This window comes from Tauraco erythrolophus, chromosome W (genome assembly GCF_009769465.1).
Source record: "Tauraco erythrolophus isolate bTauEry1 chromosome W, bTauEry1.pri, whole genome shotgun sequence".
NCBI lineage: Eukaryota > Metazoa > Chordata > Aves > Musophagiformes > Musophagidae > Tauraco > Tauraco erythrolophus.
Window position 1 is genome coordinate 20942688 of NC_141497.1, and position 25078 is coordinate 20967765.

The 25078-nt window shown below is 44.9% G+C and overlaps 1 protein-coding gene across 2 annotated transcripts in view; it reads right to left on the minus strand.

The window, feature by feature from the left end:
- Positions 1-25078, minus strand: part of LOC147526262 (soluble lamin-associated protein of 75 kDa-like) — a 60011-nt gene that overhangs the window by 15595 nt on the left and 19338 nt on the right. Inside the window, exons 5-8 of one of the 2 annotated variants that reach the window (XM_086630200.1) lie at positions 13324-13503; positions 11769-11897; positions 11443-11555; positions 3814-3868 (exon numbers count right to left, since the gene is read on the minus strand). In XM_086630200.1, the coding sequence (XP_086486326.1) occupies positions 3814-3868; positions 11443-11555; positions 11769-11897; positions 13324-13503 (477 nt within the window). The remainder of the gene's footprint in view (positions 1-3813; positions 3869-11442; positions 11556-11768; positions 11898-13323; positions 13504-25078) is intronic. The other variant, XM_086630201.1, reaches the window with a different exon arrangement.

Sequence of the window (25078 nt, forward strand, 5' to 3'; positions counted from 1 at the left end):
CTTTGTCCGGAGTCCACGAGCAGTTTCCTGAGGCATACTGCTACCATTACATGGATGATATCCTGGTGGCAGCATCCACCCAGGACGAGCTGCTGAGGATACAGCCTCGACTGCTCGCTGCTCTGCATTCTTATGGATTACAGGTGGCTCCGGAGAAAGTTCAAAAGCATCCTCCTTGGAAATATTTAGGAGTCAAAATTCTGGATCAAACTATACAACACCAAGAGGTGCAATTCTCGGGTTCTATTAAAACCCTGAATGATGCTCAGAAATTGCTGGATATCATCAGTTGGTTACGTCCCTATCTAGGGCTAACCACGGTGCAACTTTCCTCGCTTTTTAATATTTTAAAGGGGGACCCCGAGTTGAATTCAGCTCGGAAATTGACTCCTGAAGCGCGACGAGCGCTGGAGGAGGTTCAACAGGCTGTTTCTGCTCATCAGGTTTATCGAGTGGATCCCTCCATTGATATCACTGTTTTCATTACCACTCCAGATTTTCACGCTACAGGTATCATTGGCCAGTGGAATAAACAGTGGCCCGATCCTTTGCATATTCTGGAATGGGTCTTTTTGCCACATCAGCCAAAAAAGACAGCATCCACATTGTTTGAATTGATCGCTTGTCTGATAATCAAATGCCGCCAAAGGTGTTTGCAATTAATGGCAGCGGATCCTGCAACAATTGTTCTTCCAGTACAGCAGGAACACTTTGAGTGGAGCCTTACTAACAGTGCTCCTCTGCAAAGTGCGCTGCAAAACTTTTCGGGACAGATTGCTTATCATCTGCCCAGCCATAAATTACTGCAATTGGCAAAATCGACAAGCTTTACCTTGCAGCCAAAAAATAGTCGGGTGCCAGTGCAAGGACCCACCGTCTTCACCGACGGGTCCGGGAAAACCGGGAAAGCTATTGTTACCTGGAAGGAGGAATCTGAGTGGCAGGTGCTGGAAGGCCACGAGTCAGGCTCAGCCCAGTTGGTTGAACTGAGGGCTGTTGCCATGGCTTTTCAGCGGTTCTCTCAGGTACCTTTGAATTTGGTCACTGATTCTGCCTACGTAGCAGACATAACCCAACGCTTAGATTGTTCACTTCTGAAGGAAGTGAATAATGCGGCTCTGTTTTCACTATTGAAAATTTTGTGGTGTGCAATTCAAGCTCGAGTTCATCCATATTACATTTTGCATATTCATAGTCACACCAACTTGCCAGGTTTTATAACAGAAGGCAATGCCAGGGCTGACATGCTAGCTAACCCTGCGTGGGTAGCGCCTCAGCCTGACAAAATTGCACAAGCCAAGGCATCGCATAGTTTTTTCCATCAAAGTGCGCATACCCTGCAGAAGCAGTTCCACTTAACACCCACTGAGCCTCGGGACATTGTCCATGCTTGCGCTGACTGCCACGGACTTGCTGCACCTCTGCCATCGGGGGTAAACCCCAGAGGCCTAAAGGCCCTGCAGCTTTGGCAGACAGATGTAACGCATGTTCCTGAATTTGGCAGATTTAAGTATGTGCACGTGTCTATTGACACTTTCTCCTCAGCCATGTGGGCAACTGCTCATACTGGGGAGAAAGGTCGCGATGTCATTGCCCATTGGAAACTCGCCTTCATGATCTTGGGCGTGCCTTTTTCTGTGAAAAACGATAATGGCCCGGCCTATGTCTCACAGAAGATGCGGCAGTTTTTACACCTATGGGGTGTAAATCATACTTTGGGTATTCTGCATTCTCCTACTGGCCAAGCCATTGTTGAACACGCTCATGGCACTTTGAAGCGTGTTTTAGATAAACAAAAAGGGGGAATGCATGGAGAAACCCCACAGAGTCGACTAGAAAAAGCATTATATACAATTAATCATCTTACAGTGCCACCAAATTCAAATAATCCTGTTATTCTGAATCATTTTCTTTCGTTGCAGTCTTCAGGCGAGACGCACCTGCCTCGAGCGAAAGTCTGGGTATGGGACCTACTCACTAAGAAGTGGGAAGGCCCGTATGAGCTTATTGCTTGGGGTCGTGGGTATGCTTGCGTTTCCACAGATACTGGGGTACGATGGCTGCCTGCAAGATGCGTTCGCCCTGACCTGCGGCACCAGAAGCAGAACAGGCAACCTCCAAGGCAACCTTCAAATGACGGCCAGAATGCAGATCATTCGATTGATGATCCTCCTGATGACGACCAAGACATCGACCATCAGCCCGGTCCTTCTACAAGCAGAGACTGAACTTAAAGTTTCTTATGTTATGGAGTCAGAATGTAGAGCCCTTAAGGCTATTTAGAATTAATGACTGGACGTATAACTGGGTTTGCTAGATGTGTATCTCTTATGGCATTGCTGGAGAATCTCTCTGCCCACTTTAAATTAGTCTTAAACAAAAAGGGGGAATTGTGGATACTAAAAGGCTAGAAGCAGAAATTTTCCAGCTACTGCAGCATCCTGTGAAAGTTCTTTTTCCCATGCAGGCTAGCTGAGAAACAGTTTGAGGTTTTTGTAAACTAAGACTTTATCTTGCACCTGTAGCTTGTTATGCAGTCTTGTTTATGGCACACTGGGAAAGTTGTTTTGAAATGGGTGTCGTAGCATTTAGCCAATCACTCTGGGAGGTGGATGGTCAAGCGACCAATTGCCTTGGCCATCCTTGTGAACCATGACATATATATATACGGATTTGTAATTAATAAACTGCGGCTGATGCTGCTGCTGCCGTGGCTGATACTGCTGCTGCTGCTCCTGCTGTTGGCATTGGTATTTTCTCCTGCACCTGAATTCTGTGTCGTTCTTCTCTCCGTCCCCGGCACGGCAGCGACAATAATGTGTGCTTGCAGCCCAGAAAGCCAACTGCATCCTGGGCTGCATCAAAAGAAGTGTGGCCAGCAGGTCAAGGGAGGTGATTCTGCCCCTCTGCTCTGCTCTCGTGAGACCCCACCTGGAATACTGCATTCAGCTCTGGAGTCCCCAACACAAGAAGGACATGGAGCTGCTGCAGCGAGTCCAGAGGAGGGTCACGAAGATGATCCGAGGGCTGGAGCACCTCTGCTATGAAGACAGGCTGAGAGAGTTGGGGCTGTTCAGCCTGGAGAAGAGAAGGCTCCGGGGTGATCTTATTGCAGCCTTCCAGTACTTAAAGGGGGCCTACAGGAAAGCTGAAGAGGGACTTTTTACAAGGGTATGTAGTGATAGGACAAGGGGCAATGGCTTTAAACTGAAAGAGAGTAGATTTAGATTAAATAGAAGGAAGATATTTTTTACTCTGAGGGTGGTGAGGCACTGGAACAGGTTGCCTAGAGAAGTTGTGGATGCTCCATCCCTGGAACTGTTTGAGGCCAGGTTGGATGAGGCTTTGAGCAACCTGGTCTAGTGGAGGGTGTCCCTGCCCATGGCAGGGGGGTTGGAACTAGATGATCTTTGAGGTCCCTTCCAACCCTAACCATTCTATGATTCTATGATAAGAGTGTAAGGAGTCCTCCCCTTGAGGAAGAAGGAGCGGCAGAAACAGAGTGTGACAAACTGACCTGCAACCCCCATTCCCTGTCCCCCTGTGCTGCTGAGGGTAGGAGGTAGAGCTGGGAAGAAGGGAGGGGTGGGGGAAGGTGTTTTTAAGATCTGGCTTTGTTTCTTGTTATTCTCTCTGAAGTAACTGATAACGAATTAAATTTTTTTTTTCCCAAGCCAAGTTTGTTTTGCCCAGGGCCATGGTTGGTGGCTGATCCCTCCCTGACTCTCCAGCCTTTTAGCTGCTGGCTGGGCTAAAACAGGACATCTACTAATCCACAGTAATCACAATACTGATAATCAAGGTGATTTTTACCTTCAGATGTGCTTGCACTGGCATCTATTGATTCTTTACGTTTTTGAGAGTCAGCCTGTGAAGCAAAAGCAACGTTAATGTTATTTCAAAAACTTCTGAATTGACTGAAATACCTCCATCTCCCTACCTGTGGTTGCATCTTTCTAAAGCACTATTTCATAGCAATGATCCTATGGAAAAGCAGCTATAACCCTTCTTAATTTAAGATACTTATATATATATATCTTATCTCTCAACAGATTAAATATTTTTTATCATCTTTACTACAAGTATGAATATTTTTTCTACATTTTACTTCTGGCCTCAACATAGAAGATGACTTGAAAGTAACCTGACGTTACAAACAACACTACCAAGTTTTTTCCTAACCATTCAGTTTATAACAGGTGTCCAAGGAATTAAACGATAGAAGTCTTTTTTTTTCTATTTTTTTTCTTTTTCTCCCCCTTTTTTTTTCTTCTTTTTCTTTTCTTTTTGTATAAACCCAAAAGACTGTACTACAGTAGTTGACGAAATTTATCAGGACAGTTTTATTTTTATACTTGTATTCTATTTTGTAGTCTTATTTTTATTCTGGCACGCAATAAAATATGTCAGCCCATTGGTTATCTTAAAAGAGGGAAAAAAAGATCAGATAAGATTTTATTAAAAATTTATTAAGAATTTATTAAAAATTTACAAAAAAAAACAACCCGCAAACAAAAACAAACCTGTTACTTGCTTGGGTTTGGTTTGTTGGTTTTTTTTTTAACTTAAGTTTAGTTTTCACTTAATTAGATTTTAATTCATAATTTTTAAACTGTCAGTCAGATTCCATACAATGAGTGCAGCTAGGTTTGTTATCCAACAATGAAGGGGTTAAAATTTTTATGTAAGAATTTCATGAAGGATTTACTAGGCAATTTACACATAACTAAGGAACATAACAAGATGACCATCCTTGAAGCTGCCAGAAGTGATTAGAAAGAAGACTCTTTATCAAGAAATGTCTGCCCTTGAAGGGAACATCCCAGAAAGATCAGATAAGAAAAAATATCAGAATTTAGTGATTCAGCAGTAATTCAGGTTACATGCACAGTCAGCACAAGAGACTGCTTATGTCAGAGCTCCCTCTCCTTAGAGCTCTTTTGCCTCATTCTTCTCCACTACCCCATTATTTCCATTTTTTCTGCAAGCTAGCTGAGGACTCAGTGGTCAAGCACTTGATACTCTGACGTGGGTGCAAGCTATACCCATTAAAAGTATGCATGTTATCCAACAATGAAGGGGTTAAAACTTTTGTGTAAGAACTTCATGAAGGGTTTAGTAGGCAGTTTACACACACCTAAGGAACATAACAAGATGACCATCCTTGAAGCTTCCAGAAGTGATTAGAAGGGAGACTCTTTATCCAGACCTGTCTGCCCTTGGAGGGAACATCCCAGAGAACGTAGAAACTTTGTTCTCATGTTTTTCTGAACTGTGAACATGCGCAGCAGTGACTTGGGGAAAAGGTAATTCCGGCAGGGGGAGATCGCAATCACCGACTCATGGACCACCTGCCCTAAATACACCCCAGATGCAAAAGAAAGGGGCGGAGGAAGAGAACTGAGCATGTGAAGTAATTTACATGTAAAGCGAGAGAAAATGAACCACTTGTCTAAGAGAATAACAAGGAATATGTAACCACGTTATGAATATGCATGATTGTAGTGTATAACTAAGTTTCTGTCCAGGGGCCAGGTGTGCATGCTAGGAGGAGATATCCCCCATGCATCCGGCGCCGCAATAAAGTCATGCCGCTTTCTAACACTGCAAACTGTGTTAGAGAGTTTCTGACTGGATTTTCGGTGACAATTTTGGCGACCCAGATGGGACACTGCTCCTGAGACTTGACAGATCTGGGGGATCGAGAGGTCTCCAGCACGCACCAAAGAATTTTCGTGGAGATCCTCCGGTCTCCTGGTCTGGTAAGTCTGGGCACACAGTCTCTGCATATATTAATATACTATAAGGCATTACTTTCAGGGTAGGAACCCCTCCGAAAGTCGTGATGTGAGTCCCACAGGAGAAGGGTTATATTTGGAGCTTTGGGTATGTGGAAACTGGAAGTTCTATACGCTACTATGGGGACGCCTGGAGTATGAGAACATAACAGAGGTTATTAATCAGGAGGTATTGCATGTGGATTGCTGCACCTTTTGGTAGTGTGTGGCCTGATCAGAGTAAAATGCACGTAAATCCACAGGAGGGGGTTCGAGTCCCTTGGAAAATTTATGGTACAGTGGAATTGACCTGGAATCTAATACTTGAGACTCTGTTACTGGAAACCTATTTTGGTTTTGTAAATTGTGAAAATGAGCTTGGGATCCTCATCAGAGAGTGGAATTTTGAAAAATTCTCCCTTAGATTGTATCCTAAGGCACTGGAAAAATCTCAGAGGGGATCCACTAACTCTGTTTCATGTCCTTTATTATACTCTGTTTCGTGTTGACTCCTGCTTCTACCAATTTGTGTTCCTTGTGCCGGCTGTGTTTGTTACATTTGTTGTATTTGTTATTTCTATGTTACTGCTTTTATCTTGTAATGGAATATAAGCATTTGGGGGAAGGGGGGATTTTAAAGAAATCTCCCTCAGGATGTATTCTGAAGCACTGGAAAGATCTCGGGGGAGACCCTCTAACAAAAAAAAAAAAAAATAGAATATTGTAATCATTGGTGGCCACTATATATTTTGGAGAGCCAGGAAAAGTGGCCTAAGAATGGCACTCTGAAATATAATATTCTTTTACAATTAATGCTGTTTGGTAGGCAAGAAGGGAAGTGAGATGAGTTCCCATATGTGGATTTGTCCTTTACATTAAGAAATCTCCCAGAGTGGCAGAGGGATTGTGGAGGTGTTCCACAGGACCCTATGGTATTGGCATTAGAAAAGGAAAGGGGAAATGAAAAATTGAAAATATAATTTTAAGTTGATGGTTGCTCCCTGACAGAGGTGGGGAGACACAGGGAATAAGATCACCCAAAAAGGGGGGCCAAACACCTGAGGCAGATTTACTGATGATGGGAAATTATGACTCTGAATGAGGGGGACCAGGGTGAATTTAAAAGCCTCTCCAGCAGATCCCCTGGTTCCAATATAGCTGGGAAATGAAATTATTAACTTCTTGATTGATACTGGGGAAACCTACTCAGTAGTGACTAGCTGTAAGGGACCTTTAAGTAAATTCTCTATGCCAGATGTTGGGGTCACGGGAAAGCCTGAGGTAAAACTTTTTATGACCAATGGAATGCAAAATTGGCAATAAGGTTTTATATATGCCTGAATGTCCAATACCTCTCTTGGGTCGAGCTTGATTAAACAAATTGGGAGCACAAATAACTTTTTCTAATAATTTGATTCAACTTTATATCCCACAAAATAATGCTCGGAACGCCCAGCTGTGTCTGTTACAGGAAAAAAAGTTGAGAATTTTGAGGTACCTGAAGAAATTCTGAATGCTGTTATTCCTACAGTCTGGGCTATGAAGGTACCCGGGAAGGCAAAGGCTGCAGGGCCTGTGAAGTGGAACTGAAACCTGATGCCAGATCGGTAAGAAAAAGGCAATACTCTATGAAATTAAACACAAACTTCTGTGAGAATGTCAGTCTGAATATAGTACTCCTATACTGCCAGCAAAGAAGCCCTGGGGAGGTGAGGTGGGCAAGGAAGGAGGTTGCCTGTTGCCCTGAGCACGGACTTGCTTCCATTCATGGCTTACCTTTAAGCTACTGTCTTCTGCCTGATGGGGTGAGGATACAGAATCCCCTTCGTCTTGAGGTTCTTTTTTTGGCTCTTCGTGTTTCTGCTTCAGGTTGGGTAGAGCCTGACACCACCAGTCTCTCTCTCTCTCAGACTCCCTGATGGTCCTTAACCTTTCTACTTCATCTCTCAGCTTTGCAACCATGATGAGCAGATCATCCACCTGGTCACACCTCAGATAGTTGTTCTCACCACTGCCGTCCCTTACCAGGGAAAGGCTCAGGCACTCCCTGCAGCCTGAGACCTGGACAGGTGCGTCTTTCTGTGGGAGCTCTGTTTGCGCTGCCACATCCCTCCTGCTGGGTGCAGAGGACTTGGCCTTCTGCTGGGTGGTCACCATAGCTGAGCTTCTTCTGAGAGGGTTATGGCCACCAAGCAGACAGCCTGACTGCGTCTTTCTCCTGCGCCCTGCCGTGCAAACTGCTGCCCCACACTCTGTTCGCTGCGCTCCTGGTTGCTCGCGCTTCCTGGGCTGATTTTTGTAGCAGTGGGGGTGACTGCTGTTGCTCTGGCAATGCCCAGGAAACATCAGCATCTCCCCCAAGAGATGCCAGCTCCTGGAGGAGTCTCTTCACTCCCCTGGCGTTTCCTGGCTTTTTCAGGAAAAGCCCATGTGCGATGAGATCTGCTGCTCCGCAGTGGGTTGGGCCAGCTCTGGAACAGCTCCCTTTGGCAACTGACTATCGTTCGATAGGGGTCCTCATTTTGTGGTGAAAATAGTACTAGAGGTTTATTTTTTTTTTTAAAAAATAAGATAGCATTTACAAGTGGAAAGGTTGAAAGAATGAATCAGAGTCTAAAAAGAGAAATGAGTAAGATATATCAAGAGACTCAGCTAAGATGGCCTGATGCATTGCCACTAGCTTTATTGAGAATCAGAATCAGACCAAGTTCCAAAGAGAATGTAAGTCCTTATGAAATTTTATGTGGGAGGCCCTATCAAATTATAACTGGAATTGGGGAGACACATGTTATTGGGGAAAAATAATTTAAAGATTATGTCATATCTTTGAGAAAAGTTCTCTTCTCTTTACACAGGTCCATCACATTGACTGCACCCGTCACCTTGGATGTCCAGGTGCATAATTTTCAGCCAGGAGACTGGTTCTACGTTCTAACCTGGAATGATGAACCTTTGAAGGAAAAGTGGAAGGGACCATACCAAGTCCTGCTCACAACACAAACAGCAGTGAAAGTCTCATGGATCAAAACCTGGATCCACTACAGTAGGATAAAGCCAACAGCAGCCCCAGAATGGGAAGCCGAACAAGTAGGATCAACACATCTAAAATTTACTCGAAAACCTAATAATGTGTTTGAACCGATTAGGAGTACTATGCACAGAGGAGAGTGTGGAGAATTTTATTTTGGCTTTGATCCAAGGATTTTGAAAAATACGCATTCTTATTAGTGTAACGGCCTGCATACCCATCCTCCAAGCAGCTGGCCAGCCTATACCACGGGAAATAATTCCTGTAAATGTATCAGTTATAGAGGAATATGCTCATGAATAAGATTTACTTTTTTAGTTTATAATAGTTACTTTGCTTATTATAGGTTGATAATAAAAAGTTATGTGAAAATGTTGTACAAAAGCCACAAAAGGTGAGACTCATCTAAAATTGATATTAGATAAGTCTCAAAGGGGAGAATTGTTATCCAACAATGAAGGGGTTAAAACTTTTGTGTAAGAACTTCATGAAGGGTTTAGTAGGCAGTTTACACACACCTAAGGAACATAACAAGATGACCATCCTTGAAGCTTCCAGAAGTGATTAGAAGGGAGACTCTTTATCCAGACCTGTCTGCCCTTGGAGGGAACATCCCAGAGAACGTAGAAACTTTGTTCTCATGTTTTTCTGAACTGTGAACATGCGCAGCAGTGACTTGGGGAAAAGGTAATTCCGGCAGGGGGAGATCGCGATCACTGACTCATGGACCACCTACCCTAAATACACCCCAGATGCAAAAGAAAGGGGAAGAGGAAGAGAACTGAGCATGTGAAGTAATTTACATGTAAAGCGAGAGAAAATTAACCAATTGTTTAAGAGAATGACAATGAATATGTAACCATGTTATGAATATGCATGAGTGTAGTGTATAACTAAGTTTCTGTCCAGGGGCCAGGTGTGCATGCCAGGAGGAGATATCCCCCATGCACCCGGCACCGCAATAAAGTAATGCCGCTTTCTAACACTGCAAACTGTGTTAGAGAGTTTCTGTCCGTTTTTTCGGTGACATGCACACTGCTCTTTCTTAGCTGCTGTAAGTAATCTAGAACTGGCAATTACCAGCATCTAGGCATTCTGCCACCTTTTCAGCCTCACTTCCAGTACTACCCAAGAAGACCCGAAACAAGTGGCCATATCTACATTCTGGTGCCTGAAACAGTTTCAAGTAAGGTTTAAATACATAAGAATTTGTAGGCTAATGATAAATCATTCTAGCATCAAAACACAAAAATAGGGAGCACTAAGTCAAAGGTGAAAACGTAATTTGGGGAATGTTTTTTTCTGGTTTGGGGGAAGGTGAGGTGTTTTATTTTGTTTAGTGGTCCAACAATTTTCAAAGCATTGCAGAACTTGTTACAGATAGCACAGGTGCCAAGAGAAGAGCTGCCAGCAATTCTACCAAGGTTTGAGGAGTTGGAGCACTTTGGTATCTATCATCTTCCTCTTCTGGAAGAAGGCAAGAGAAAGGGCTTGAGTTCTTAACTCACAGCCACAAAAATCGTAAGAACTACTAACATCCCTCTCCAAGTATATCCATGTAGCTCTACAACCAAAACATGCATTTTTGAGATCGTTTGGCTGATATTATCATTATTGGAATCTGAATCTAGAACTCAGTGATGATGCTCAAGGCACTGTTACAAATTAAAGATAACTAAGAGTTGTTGCTTCTGATCATTTAGAGACTAAAAACATCGCTACTTTGCTATCAGTTTTGCTTTGGGAAATGCTAATTTTCTCAACTAGGAAAAAGGACATTTGATTTACATTTCAAATACGCACAAAGAAGCTGCAGTCCTCCTATATGGTCAATGTATAACTCTGAATGCAAACTAAACACTTTTCATTGTATTGAACTGTGATGTGAATGTGCACTTCTTTAAACACCTTTCCTCATTCCACTCTTACAATGACTACTGTTCAATGGCCTTTCTAGACAGTTTAATCTGAGAGCCAGTTGAAGTACTCTCCTTTTCTAAGCTGCTAGCAAACAGCTCAAATTACTAGATCCTGACAGGTGTGACAGACTCCTCTACATTCATGGGACACTCCACACCTCCTCCCCCCAAAAAAGTGTATTTTTAACCCCAGCTTAGTCATTGGTGTTACACCAGTGGGAAGCATAACATCCACCAAAAGAGTAACAAAAGCATTTGTCTTCTATATATAGTGCAGACTTGAGCCAATTCAATTATAATGAGATGGACAAAAAGCATTTCTTATATTTTACGGGTTTTTAGTAACAATCAAAAAATCACCAGAAAGTGATACCTCTGATAGAACCATGGGTTCTGTCAGACTGGCTGCTACTTCGACAAAGTGAAGAGATACAAAAAGTACAAGCTCTCTGCATAACCCAGGACTATTCTTTGAGAACTTGAAATAGAAATATCAAGCAAGCATAACATACAGTTGATCAAACACACTAATCTGCTGAAAACCTATGGTTTTTAATTTCAGAAATGTATTCTTTTGTAGAATTTAAAAATATTTACTGAATATAAAGAACAGGTAATTAAAGTCAGAAGAATAGGACGAGATACATTATATGATTATCGAAAACTCTTAAAAGCTCTCAAGTCTTTTTAATATATGGAAAACAGTCTGTGTACCTACACTTAGCTGTGTTTCTAGCTCATTCTTTTGTCCACTTGCTTCAGATTCTGCTGCAGACTGTTGAAAATAATCCTCTGCCTGGAAACCTGTATTTTCTTTCTGAGAGACCTCTGCTGTTAAGATTTAAAAGAGGAAACAAGGAAAAGGAAAATTATAGGACCTTTATATAACAATTGACCATTCCAAATATGATCTCACTGATCTCAGGACAAATAAAAATCTTTCTGCTATTTTCCATGGGCAATGTTCACAGAAGTCACTGTTGAACAAACACTCTACAGTACAACTTTTACAAAGTGTCAGAAAACAAAACAAAGTATCCATACCTGCAATTTTTAGCTTTTCCCTTTGCAATACAGTGGTAATGGGTGTTCTCTGGAACCAATGTCCTGCTCCCTCCACTTCCCACAAAAGGTCATGATCCCCAGGATACTTCTCAAAATACTGCTTACAAGCTGAATAAACATAAGAAAAAACACACTATATATACTATATACTCGTCTGTATATCTGAAATCAAATTCATTTGCAATCTTCCATCATACACATAAACCACCACAGAAAGAACTGTTCAACAAAACATTCCAGTCTGAAATAAACATAATATTGCTTTATCCTACCTAGTCATCCTTCTCAATAAATCCTTTCTTCAGGTTTAAGCACTTTCCAATATTATCTTAAACTGCAAACAAAGACAGACAGGATTTTTTTTCTTCTTCTCTAAGCACCCACTTTGGAGTTTTACAACTTCACTGGTCACTGTCCCTGCCAATCACAAGACCCAACCAAGATGGAAAGGCTCTTAGAGGATGTAGTCAAGTGATTTTTGTCACCTTGTGTTATTATAGGCACTTGTGAAAAGCACTCTCTGGGAACATGAACACATTGCCATTGCATGGTTTATCATCCACTCACTGTTCACTTTTGGAATGTTTTCTTCTCTGCTGTTCCTCCATCTCTTTCCTCTCAATACACGTACTAAACATCCACATGGAGAGGAATGTTTTGACATTATTCTGTAGTAGTTACCAGGAAAACTACCATTTTTCACCTGATTCACTACTGATGCATAATCTCAGTGGACAAGATCCCTGCGGTACCATTCCTTGGCCAGGGAAATGGATTAGCCATTAAATTCTGCTCGAGATAGTTTGCTGTCCAACAAATCAGGTCTAGACAGATCCAACAGCAGACAGTGGAAAAGCAGAAAATTTCCAGTGCCTAAGTAAGAAGGCCAGATGAAAATGATAATACAAGGAAGCCTGACAGACGGCCCGAGAGTAGGCCTTGAGAAACTGGAAAAAGGAAATGCTTCTTGCCTGAACACAGTCCAAAGCAACATCATTTCCAAAATGCATATAATTTTCTAGCTGACATAACTCTCTGGAGTTGTTAATGGAAGAGCCATAAGTGTTTTCCTTGTATATTAGAACTGTGCTTTCTTATACTCAAGTTAAAACATAGCCTAGTATGTCCACTTGACCAGAAGGTCTGAGAAAGTGTGAATTAAATGATCTCATGAGGCTTAGGAGAGAGCAAGAAAAATGTGCTACAAAGAAGATATACGTTAGGAGATCATACACAGAAACACCTCAGCCCACTCTGGAGGCTTGGTGGTGGGGGGGAAATATAGCAGTAAACTGCACAGTAGCAGAAAGCCAACAGAGATCAAATAATCTAACCTCACACAGAGGATTAAAATCCAATCAGAAAATACTTCAGCATCTTCAACAAATCAGGATTTTTAACCTACACTGAAGAGCAGGACATTTAATACAAAAACTGAGGATGCAGCCACAAACATGGAGCTTGAACAACAGCACTCATTTGGACATGTAAAGAAAGCACAAAGAAGATCAGAAGAAAAAATCAAAGAGCTTGCCTATGTACATGAAGGATGACAGTGGGTATCGTAGGCCAAGAGTGTCTTCAGTAAAGGAATCCACAAAGTCTTCCAACATGATTAGCCCAAAGTCTTTCCCACGATGTTTCTTTCTTACAAACATTGTGTCTAGCACTGGCAGCTGATAACTCTGAGTAAAAGAAGAGCTACAAATACTTCCTGAAATAACAGGGGAGGGGAATCCATCAGTACTTCAGCATTGACATATTACTGCATGGATTTTAGTATATTCAAATAAAGATATTTATAATTTATAAAAATTATATCAGACTATATAATAAATCATTATAAATATATAAAGTTATATTAAAGGTATAAAAATAATTTATAATAATCATTAAAATAAATAAACGCTATTGGACATTTATTGGCATCTTGGGCAGGCTTCATAATGTTGCCAAGATATATAATAGATTAATATGTTAGAAAGAGTCTGCTAAAGCAGTCTGGTAGTACCAGAAAAGAATAGCAGAGATGGAGAGGAAAGACTCACTTTGAAATCTCACTATACAATTCCATCGGAAAATGATACTAAAAATGAAGCTGAAAAAGGGAGAAGGAAAAAGGAGACCATAAAATTCTTGAATTGCACTTTTATGTGGATTATATAACTCCTCAGGACGAATATGGAGATTAAAATTCAGCTCTTGTTTAAGGACTGAAACAATAATTCCAATTTTTTTAATGAAACCACAAAAAATTCCTAGGATGCTTTACACTGAAATTCTCCTGTAAATAATAATATGGATAATGATCCATAATTAAATGAAGATGAAACAGATTGTCACAATACATACGTACTTCAACATCAGAGTATTCAAAGGGTAGCTACGGACTCAGTGGTGACAAAGTGATGCCATATAATGGTGTTAAGATAACATGTCAACTATCTGATCCATTTTCAGGGCCTTATTTTGCCAGTCAGCGTGAATAACATAAAATACAAACAAAAAAAAATTAAAACAAAAAGCCCTTTCCTCTAACAAAGCCAAAGAGAAGCATACAGTCGTCTATATAACATAGTTTGCCTTGGCAACCTTGTAATTTTGAGACCAATGAACATACTTATCTTCATTTTTCAAGCAAGGAAAATGTGGGCAGAGTTTAGATTACTTGGGTACCCTTTGGGATACCAGTCAAGCTCCACCACTAACCATCTGTACCCAGAGGTGCCTTTCTCTACATGGGCTACTGATTTGGAAAATACATCACACAAACAAACATGGGTGAAATATTGATAATGCCTTCAGTGTTTCCTAACTCAGGACAAGTAAATGGGAGAGCATCATGAAAACTATAACAAACGAGCATGAGTACAGTAAAACTTCAGTGCCACATAAACAAGCGTCCTCATTCTAGACTAAAATGAAGCTCTAGATGTGAAAGGCTGTCGTGGGTTAGGCTGCTCTGGCAACCAAACCCTACACAGTCACTCACTCCCCCTCCCCCACTCCCAGGGATGAGAGAGAGAATTAAAGGAGAAACGGGAAGCCCATGGGTTGAGATAAGAACAATTTAATACAGATAAGTAATACACAGTGTAGATGCTCACCACCCCCTCGTATGCGAAGCCCTTCTTGTCCCGAAGCTGCAATCCTGGATGAACGCCAGGCCCCGAAATAGAGAGGGAGAGAGAGAGACAGTACTCCAAGAGTGGGAGTACTGGGAGAGAGAGAGAAAAGAAAAAAGGCAATAGAGCAAAAGTGCAGAAGTGCAAAAGAGCAAAAGCAGCGAAAGAGCCAAAGCGCAAAAAGCCCTTCTTTCCGGCTGCCCCTCACTTTTATACTGGGCATGACGCTGCATGATATGGAATACTAATTGGCCAGTTTGGCCCTCAATCTTAAGTTCCACCACAAATCACAAGGGGAATCGTGGCCCCCTTGTCCCAGCTATGCTCCCCCCTCATCCCGCCATGCTTCTGCACTCTGGCCAGAACACGGCACACTGAAAAGTCCTTGGAGTCTCACTTCCAACCACAAACATCAGCTTGCTATCAACATTCTTCTCAGAGCGAGCCTCTGAGTAAAACCAAAACACGGAGCTCTTCTAGCTGCTAAAAAGAGCTAACTCTGTCCCAGCTGAAACCAGGACAAAGGCCCATTGACAGATGATGTGGCTGAGGGTCCATCTGCACTGGAGGTGTTGCCAGGGTCAGAAAGGCCTACCCCTGGTATCATGACTGCCTCCACAAAGAAGAAAAGATGGTGTCGTGGGTTAGGCCGCTCCAGCAACTGAACCCCACACACAGTCCATCACTCACCCTCCCCCACTCCCCAGGAATGAGGGAGAGAATTAAAGGAGAAATGGGAAACCCGTGGGTTGAGATAAGAACAATTTAATACAGATGATTTAATACACAGTGTAGATGCTCACCACCCCCTCGTATGCGAAGCCCTTCTTGTCCCGAAGCTGCAATCCTGGATGAACGCGAGGCCCCGAAATAGAGAGGGGCAGAGAGAGATAGTACTCCGAGAGTGAGAGTACTGGGAGAGAGAGAAAAAAAAAGGCAATAGAGCAAAAGCGCAGAAGCGCAAAAGAGCAAAAGCGGCGAAAGAGCCAAAGCGCAAAAGCCCTTCTTTCCGGCTGACCCTCACTTTTATACTGGGCATGACGCTGCATGATATGGAATACTAATTGGCCAGTTTGGCCCTCAATCTTAAATTCCACCACAAATCACAAGGGGAATCGTGTCCCCCTTGTCCCGGCTATGCTCCTCCCTCATCCCGCCGTGTTTCTGCACTCTGGCACACTGAAAAGTCCTTGGAGTCTCACGTCCAAGCACAAACATCAACTTGCTATCAGCATTCTTCTCAGAGCGAGCCTCTGAGTAAAACCAAAACACGGAGCTCTTCCAGCTGCTAAAAAGAAGAGCTAACCTGTCCCAGCTAAAACCAGGACAGATGGGTAATAGTTATAAGCGACTCACATCTGAAGGGAACAAAAGGACCAATATGCCGGGCAGACCCTGCTCTTAGGGAAGTCTGCTGCCTCCCTGGAGCCCGGGTTAAAGACACCACCAGGAAACTTCCTAGCCTGGTATGGCCCTCAGACTACTACTCGCTACTGCTCTTCCATGTGGGTGGTGATGAAGCTGAAACACAAAGTCCAAGGTCAATCAAGAGAGACTTCAGGGCCCTGGGACAGCTGGTAAAGGGATCTGGGGCACAGGTTATCTTTTCTTCTATCCTTCCATTTCCGAGCAGTGACACTAGAAGAAGCAGATGTGTCCAGTCTATTAATATCTGGCTCCGTGGCGGTGTAATCGCAACAACTTTGACTTTTTTGACAATGGGATGAGCCACATGGCACCAGGCTTACTGGCACCAGATAGGACTTGCCTTTCTCAAAGGGGAACAAGGGTCTCAGCACAACAGCTATCGGGGCTCATTGACAGGGCTTTAAACTAGATTCGAAGGCAGAGATGGATAATATCAAGCTTGATCAAGATATGCTGGAAGCACCTGAAGAGCAGCATGTCCAAGTGGAGGCCAGTGACGAGTGGTGTTCCTCAGGGGTCAGTATTGGGGCAGGGGCTATTTAACATCTTTCTTGGCAAAATGGACAGTGGGATCGAGCGCACCCTCAGGAAGTTTGCAGATGACACCAAGCTGTGTGGTGTTCTGGACACACTGGAGGGAAGGCATGCCATCCAGAGAGACCTTGATAGGCTGGAGAGATGGGCCTGTGAGAACATAATGAAGGTCAACAAGGCCAAGTGCAAGGTCCTGCACATGGGTCAGGGCAATCCCAAGCACAGAATCATAGAATCATAGAATGGTTTGGGTTGGAAGGGACCTCAAAGATCATCTAGTTCCAATCCCCCTGCCATGGGCAGGGACACCCTCCACTACACCAGGTTGCTCAAAGCCTCATCCAACCTGGCCTTGAACACTTCCAGGGATGGGACATCTACAACTTCTCTGGGCAACCTGTTCCAGTGCCTCACCACCCTCAGAGTGAAAAATTTCTTCCTTATATCCAATCTAAATCTCCCCTCTTTCAGTTTAAAGCCATTGCCCCTTGTCCTATCACTACATGGCCTTGTAAAAAGTCCCTCTCCAGCTTTCCTGTAGGCCCCCTTTAAGTACTGGAAGGCTGCAATAAGATCACCCCGGAGCCTTCTCCAGGCTGAACAGCCCCAACTCTCTCAGCCTGTCTTCATAGCAGAGGTGCCCCAGTCCTCGGATCATCTTCGTGGCCCTCCTTTGGACTCACCCCAGCAGCTCCATGTCCTTCTTGTGCTGGGGACCCCAGAGCTGAATGCAATATTCCAGGTGGGGTCTCACGAGAGCAGAGTAGAGGAGCAGAATCACCTCCCTTGACCTGCTGGCCACACTTCTTTTGATGCAGCCCAGGATACAGTTGGTTTTCTGGGCTGCTAGTGCACATTGCTGACTCATGTTGAGCTTCTCAACAACCAGCACTCCCAAGTCCTTTTCCTCAGGGCTGCTCTCAATCCATTCTCCGCCCAGCCTGTACTTGTGCATGGGATTGTCCCAACCCATGTGCAGGACCTTGCACGTGGCCTTGTTGAACTTCATGAGGTTCTCACAGGCTCACCTCTCCAGCCTGTCAAGGTTCTGTGTGGATGGAATCCCTTCCCTCCAGCGTGTCCACAGCACCACACAGCTTGGTGTCATCAGCAAACTTGCTGAGGGTGCACTCGATCCCACTGTCCATGTCACTGACAAAGATGTTAAATAGCACCAGCCCCAGTACTGACCCCTGAGGAACACCACTCGTCACTGGCCTGAACTTGGACATTGAATCGTTGAACACAACTCTTTGAGTGCGACCATCCAGCCAATTCCTTATCCATCGAGTGGTCCATCTGTCAAATCCATGTCTCTCCAATTTAGAGACAAGGATGTCGTGTGGGACAGTATCAAATGCTTTGGACAAGTCCAGGTAGACGATGTCAGTTGCTCTTCTGTGGAATCATACACACAGTTACGGTTGGGGTTTGACCTTGATTTAAGCCTGTGTTCTTGACAAAGTTGGGAAACACCGATAAAGAAGAAGAATGCTGACAAAAAGGAAAAGGGAGTGTGAGAAGCTGGCGTGGGGAGTGTGAGAAGCTGACATTCAGCTTAGCAGATAGAAAATAATGCTTTTTTAGGCATAGCCAATAGCAATGCTAAAACAGTCACATGCACTACTGGTTGTAACCAATGATAACCAAGCAAAGGGCGCGTGGACACATCGTGGCTAGAAGAATAGTCTATAAAGCTGCTTGTAAATTGTAAATAAACGTCTCTGGGATCACATCTACGGAGTCTGTGCGTTAACCCGCCACAAATGGCATCTGAACAGAGACCTGATATTCAAGTCAACTGACAGGCCTTTGAGTCGCAGAGTGTAAGCGACAGGTGGCGGGGCCTGGCCGGATGAATCGGCTGTTGAGAGCTGAGCGGTCCGGACCGAAATCAGTGGGATACGAGAGTTGAAGAGTCCAGACCAGTGACACGTGCAGAAGGCACGTGAGCAGCCAGGGACGATGGAGTCTTCCATATCGGGAGACGCGAAGAAATAGGAACCAAAAGAAAGAAGAAATAGTAACTGAAAGAGAAAAAGCAACAATTACTTCAATAGAAGGAGGTAAGCGACTGGGAACGATGGGAAGCATGGCTTCAACAGAACATAAGTCTGTATTTAAGGTGTTGACAAAAGTGCTAGAGAAACAGAACGGCACTGTCAACAGCACTGACTTGATAAAACTCCTGGTTTGGGTATCAGCCCATATACTGGAGGTAAACTCTTTAAATATATATATATGTCAGGGACCTGGGACACTATAGGCGTTAAACTTTGGGACGCAGCCACCCGTGGGGATGCCGCCGCGCAGCGACAGCTGACAGCCTGGCGCGCTGTGTTCGAGGCGTTGAAGGGCGCGGCGGGAGAGAGTGGGGGCGAGGGGGCGTCGGCATCTGCCTCCCCCAGCGGCACCGGCCCCGCCTCCCTCACGGCCCCACCGGCAGAGGAACCGTGTGGAGCTGCCGGCGTGGAAAAGTCATCATCGAATCCTTTTGATCCAGGGCCCCGAACGAAAGACAGACTTATTTCCTCCCCGCCCTTCCAGCGATGTCGATATATCGGCACTCCCGCCAGCCGCGCCGCCCTCGGACCCCCGCGTCGAGCCGCCCACCGTGCCCGGCGGCGCCCCGCGAACGCCGCTGTCGCCGCCGGCCGGAGCCGCGGGCGCGGCGTCTGCCTCGGCGCTGCCGCTCATGTGCGGGAGCGAACCGCGGCTGGAGGGGCCGGAAACACGCTGCGTGCCCCGCTGTGCCGGTTCTATTGCAGCTGATGGTCCTCCTCGCTGGGAGGGGGTTCAATTCGGGTTAATCAAGGAGATAAGGCGAAGTGTGAAGAAATCAAGACTCACTTCGCCATATAAAAAAGGGTTACTGCAATCGGTATTTGCCGCAAAATTTTTTTTGCCTAATTGGCGGATATGCCGGCGGCGGTTACGGAGCGCGAGCGGCCGGAGCTGCGGCAATAACAACAACAACACAAGAAGGCGGCGACGGGAGCGGCCGTTACAGGGCGGCTGGGTCCCCGATCCCGTCCCGCCCTGCCCCCCCCCGCCCCGCGGGCCTCTGAGGCCCGCCTCACCTCGCTGCACCGGGGCCGGCTGAGGCGAGAGTGCTAACCTCACCCCGCGGCGCCGCTGCCGCCTACGCCCCCTCATCACCGCCGTCGCAGGCCACGCCTGGAGAGCGGCCGTTTCGCCGCCGCCCGTGGCCCAGGTTTCACCAAGAGACAGCACATCCAACACTTAACTTGGATCATCTCGATCGGCATTGCGGGAAATAACTAATCCTCTTCTGTTCCAGCAATTTCAACAGTTAATATCAGTGTTGCAAAACCGTAAACATGCATATTCCATTGTACATCTGCGAGCGCACACCACGCTTCCAGGGCCTATAGCAGAAGGGAACAGGCGAGCTGAGCCTCTCACGAGTGCAGCTCTTGTACCAAACTAGTTCACGCAGGCAGAAATCTCGCATGACTTCTACCATCAGAATGCTGACACTGTTAAGTGACAATTTGGCTTAACACGAGAGCAAGCCCGCTCAATCGTACAGTCGTGTAGTAGCTGTCAAAATATGATCATGCCACCAATGGATGGTGTTAATCCTTGTGGTTTTCGCTCGCAGGAGCTTTGGCATACACCTCTTATCAGACACACATATTTTTGTCATCATGAGGTACTGAGCATGTTACTGGCATTCCTTACAATCCTACTGGGCAAGTGATCGTAGAACGTGCACATGGTAATTTGAAAAATATGCTTTTAAAACAAGAAGGGGGAATGATAGGGAAGTCTCCCAACGAAAGAATAGCTAAAGCGTTATAGGTGTTAAATTTCTTAAATCGATGAAAAGACGATCTAGCTCCGATGGCTAAACATTTTGGGATGGACAAAATGTCACATATCAGTCAAAATCAGGCACAAGCAGGGTTACAGCAGGTGGCTTTCCAACAACTGACTGAATTGGCTATGAGCGCGTTGTGTCCCTGATTTTTGGGACAGGGGAGGCTTCCTTTGCTTCCATTCCACAGGGAGCACAGGAACCTTATGAACATTTCCTTGATCGGCTGCAAACGGCAGTTCAGAGACAAATAGAAAATCCGGCTGCTGCAGATGTGTTGCTATTCCAGTTAGCGATTGAAAATGCTAATGCAGACTGTCGGTGAGCTATTGATCCTATTAGAAATCGGGCAAAAACAATTGCAGATTTAATAAAGGCGTGTCAGAATGTGGGCTCGGAACACTCTAAAGCAGAGATATTGGCAGCTAAATGTTTTGATCAACAGTAATTGCTAACACATCAGTGCATTTAATTCCTACTGGTGTCTTTGATCCTATACCACAAGGATTAGGTGCACTATTGCTGGGACGGTCATCCACCACGAAATCAGGATTTTTTTGTACTCCCGAGGGTAATTGATTCTGAACATAAAGGGGAAGCAAAAATCATGGCATAGACTCCTTCACCACTATGCACTATTCCGTCTGGAGAAAAAATAGCACAATTGCTTTTGATGCTTTGAAGCACCACATCACCTCCATTATGCAACATAGATAGAGGTACAGAAGCATTTGGTAGTACAGGCCAACCAAAAATTTATTTTTTTTTTTTGGACACAGAAAGTCACGGCTGCACAACCTCTTTTAACAATAACCATTAATGGGAACGCTTTTTCTGGCCTAGTTGACATAGGGGCTGATCTATCTATAGTGAAAAAATCTGAATGGCTGCCCTCTTGGCCTCTGATACAAGCCCTGGCAGCTGTGATGGGAGTAGGTGTGATAAGGGGATAGGTATAGGAGTAAGCATAAGACCATATAAAACTATATTAGCTGTTATTTCTATGGACAGGTATAAGAATAGGCATAAGACTACATAAGACTGTGAAATACATAGCTCTGTGAAATAGCTCTGTGAAATTTTAGAAGTTATCAAATACTAATCCCTGCTTTGAAAAAGCAGTTGGATTGATAAAGCAATTGGAAGACAGACACAAGTTCGCAGCCTCTGGAGACGGCTCCTGGCAGCTATAAAGGAAAGGTATCCCTACAAGGACGAGGTGCCATGTAATGTAAGCAAGTGGACCAACACAGAGAAAGCTATTCAGTATTTGAGAGAACTGGCTGTGCAAGAATTGATTTATCTTGACTCGAGAAGCGGACCAAGACTCGAAGATCCAGATGACGTCCAGTGCACACAACCAATGTGGCAAAAGATTCTACGGAGTGCGCCATCAGCATATTCCACCTCATTGGCAATAATGGACTTCGGAGACGATGATACAACACTATCTGTAGGTAATATGGTCACCTTCCTCCGACGATATGATGATAATACTTCTATACGAACCTGTGTTGCGGCTGTGGAAAAGCTGTCTGAGGAGGTCCGAGAATTAAGAGAAAAAGTAGATTTCCCACCACCTGAACGTTCTAGAATTTCAGCTGTTAGAACCAGGCGTTACCCTCCTCGAGAGAGACAAGAGAGACGGTACAGATCACGGGGCGAGCTGTGGTTCTACCTCCGTGATCATGGAGAAGACATGAGAAGGTGGGATGGAAAATCCACCTCCGCTTTAGAGGCAAGGGTATGCCAGTTGGGAGGAAGAACCAACAGAAATAGAATTTTCTCCAATTCCTCCAGGACAGCTGTTGCCCCAGTCTACAGTGAGCAGTCCACTAGTCAAAATGGGAGGGCTGATCCTCCTAGCCACCCTGACTCTAATCCTGCTGATTCCTCTGATGAATATGATAACAGGCACTAGAGGGGCCCTGCCTCCAGCCAGGTGGAGGAAAGGGACAATCGAGTTTACTGGACTGTGTGGATTCGGTGGCCTGGCACATCATACCCCAAAAAGTATAAGGCTCTAGTGGACACTGGTGCCCAATGCACCTTGATACCGTCGAACTTTAGAGGGGCAGAATCCATCTGTATTTCTGGAGTGACAGGGGGGTCTCAACAACTGACTGTGTTAGAGGCTGAAGTGAGCCTAACTGGAGAGCAGTGGCAAAAACACCCTATTGTAACTGGCCCAGAAGCGCCATGCATCCTTGGCATAGATTATCTTAAGAGAGGGTATTACAAGGACCCAAAAGGGTATCGGTGGGCTTTTGGCATAGCTGCAATAGAGACAGAAGAAGGCAGACAGCTGTCTACTTTGCCTGGTCTCTCAACGGACCCTTCTGCTGTGGGATTACTGAGGGTCGAAGAACAACAGGTGCCAATTGCTACTACAACAGTGCACCGACGGCAATATCGTACCAACCGAGACTCTCTAATTCCTATCCATAAGTTGATTCGTCAACTGGAGAGTCAAGGAGTCATCACAAAGACCCGCTCACCTTTTAACAGCCCTATATGGCCTGTATGTAAGTCCAATGGCGAGTGGAGGCTGACGGTAGACTATCGTGGCTTGAATGAAGTTACACCACCATTGAGTGCTGCCGTGCCAGATATGCTGGAACTTCAGTATGAACTGGAGTCAAAGGCAGCCAAGTGGTACGCTACAATTGATATCGCCAATGCGTTTTTCTCAATTCCTTTGGCACCGGAATGCAGGCCACAGTTTGCCTTCACTTGGAGGGGCGTCCAGTATACCTGGAATCGACTGCCCCAGGGGTGGAAACACAGCCCTACTATTTGCCATGGACTGATCCAGACCACACTGGAACAGGGTGAAGCCCCAGAACATTTGCAATACATTGATGACATCATTGTATGGGGCAACACAGCAGAAGAAGTTTTTGAGAAAGGTGAAAAGATAATCCAAATCCTTCTGAAAGCAGGCTTTGCCATAAAACAGAGTAAGGTCAAGGGACCTGCCCAGGAGATTCAGTTTTTGGGAATAAAATGGCAAGATGGGCGTCGTCAGATTCCGATGGACGTGATTAATAAAATAACAGCTATGTCCCCACCAACCAACAAAAGGAAGCACAAGCTTTCTTAGGCATTGTGGGTTTCTGGCGAATGCATATTCCAGATTACAGCCAGATTGTAAAACCCCTCTATCAAGTAACCCGAAAGAAGAATAATTTTGAATGGGGCCCAGAGCAAAAACAAGCCTTTGAACAAATTAAACAAGAAATAGTCCATGCGGTAGCCCTGGGACCAGTCCGGACAGGACAAGATGTCAAAAACGTGCTCTACACTGCAGCCGGGGAGAATGGTCCTGACTGGAGTCTCTGGCAAAAAGCACCAGGGGAGACGCGAGGTCGACCTCTTGGGTTTTGAAGTCGAGGATACAAAGGATCTAAAGCCCGCTATACGCCAACTGAAAAAGAGATATTGGCAGCATATGAAGGAGTCCGAGCTGCTTCTGAAGTGATCGGTACGGAAGCACAGTTGCTCCTGGCACCCCGATTGCCAGTGCTCGGCTGGATGTTCAAAGGGAGCGTCCCGTCTACACACCACGCAACTGATGCCACATGGAGCAAGTGGATCGTGCTGATCACACAAAGAGCTCGGATAGGAAACCTCAATCGCCCAGGAATTTTGGAAGTGATCACTAACTGGGCTGAAGGTAAAGACTTTGGAATGTCACCAGAGGAGGAGGAGGTGACACGTGCTGAGGAGGCTCCACCTTATAATGAACTATCAGACAATGAGAAGAAATATGCTCTGTTTACCGACGGATCCTGTCGCCTTGTAGGAAAACATCGAAAATGGAAAGCTGCTGTATGGAGTTCTACTCGACGGGTCGCAGAAGCTACCGAAGGAGAAGGTGAATCAAGTCAGTTTGCAGAGGTGAAAGCCATCCAACTGGCTTTAGACATCACTGAATGAGAAAAGTGGTCAATGCTCTATCTCTATACCGACTCTTGGATGGTAGCAAATGCCCTGTGGGGATGGCTACGGCAATGGAAGCAGAGCAACTGGCAACGCAGAGGTAAACCCATCTGGGCTGCCCCGTTGTGGAAAGACATTGCTGCTCGAGTAGAGAAGCTGGTTGTAAAAGTACGTCACATAGATGCCCATGTACCCAAGAGTCGGGCCACGGAAGAACATCAAAACAATCAACAGGTGGATCAGGCCGCTAAGATTAAAGTGGCTCAGGTGGATCTGGACTGGCAACATAAAGGTGAAAAATTTCTAGCTCGTTGGGCCCATGATGCCTCAGGCCATCAAGGAAGGGATGCCACATACAAATGGGCTCGTGATCGAGGGGTGGACCTAACTGTGGACACTATTGCAGAGGTGATCCATGA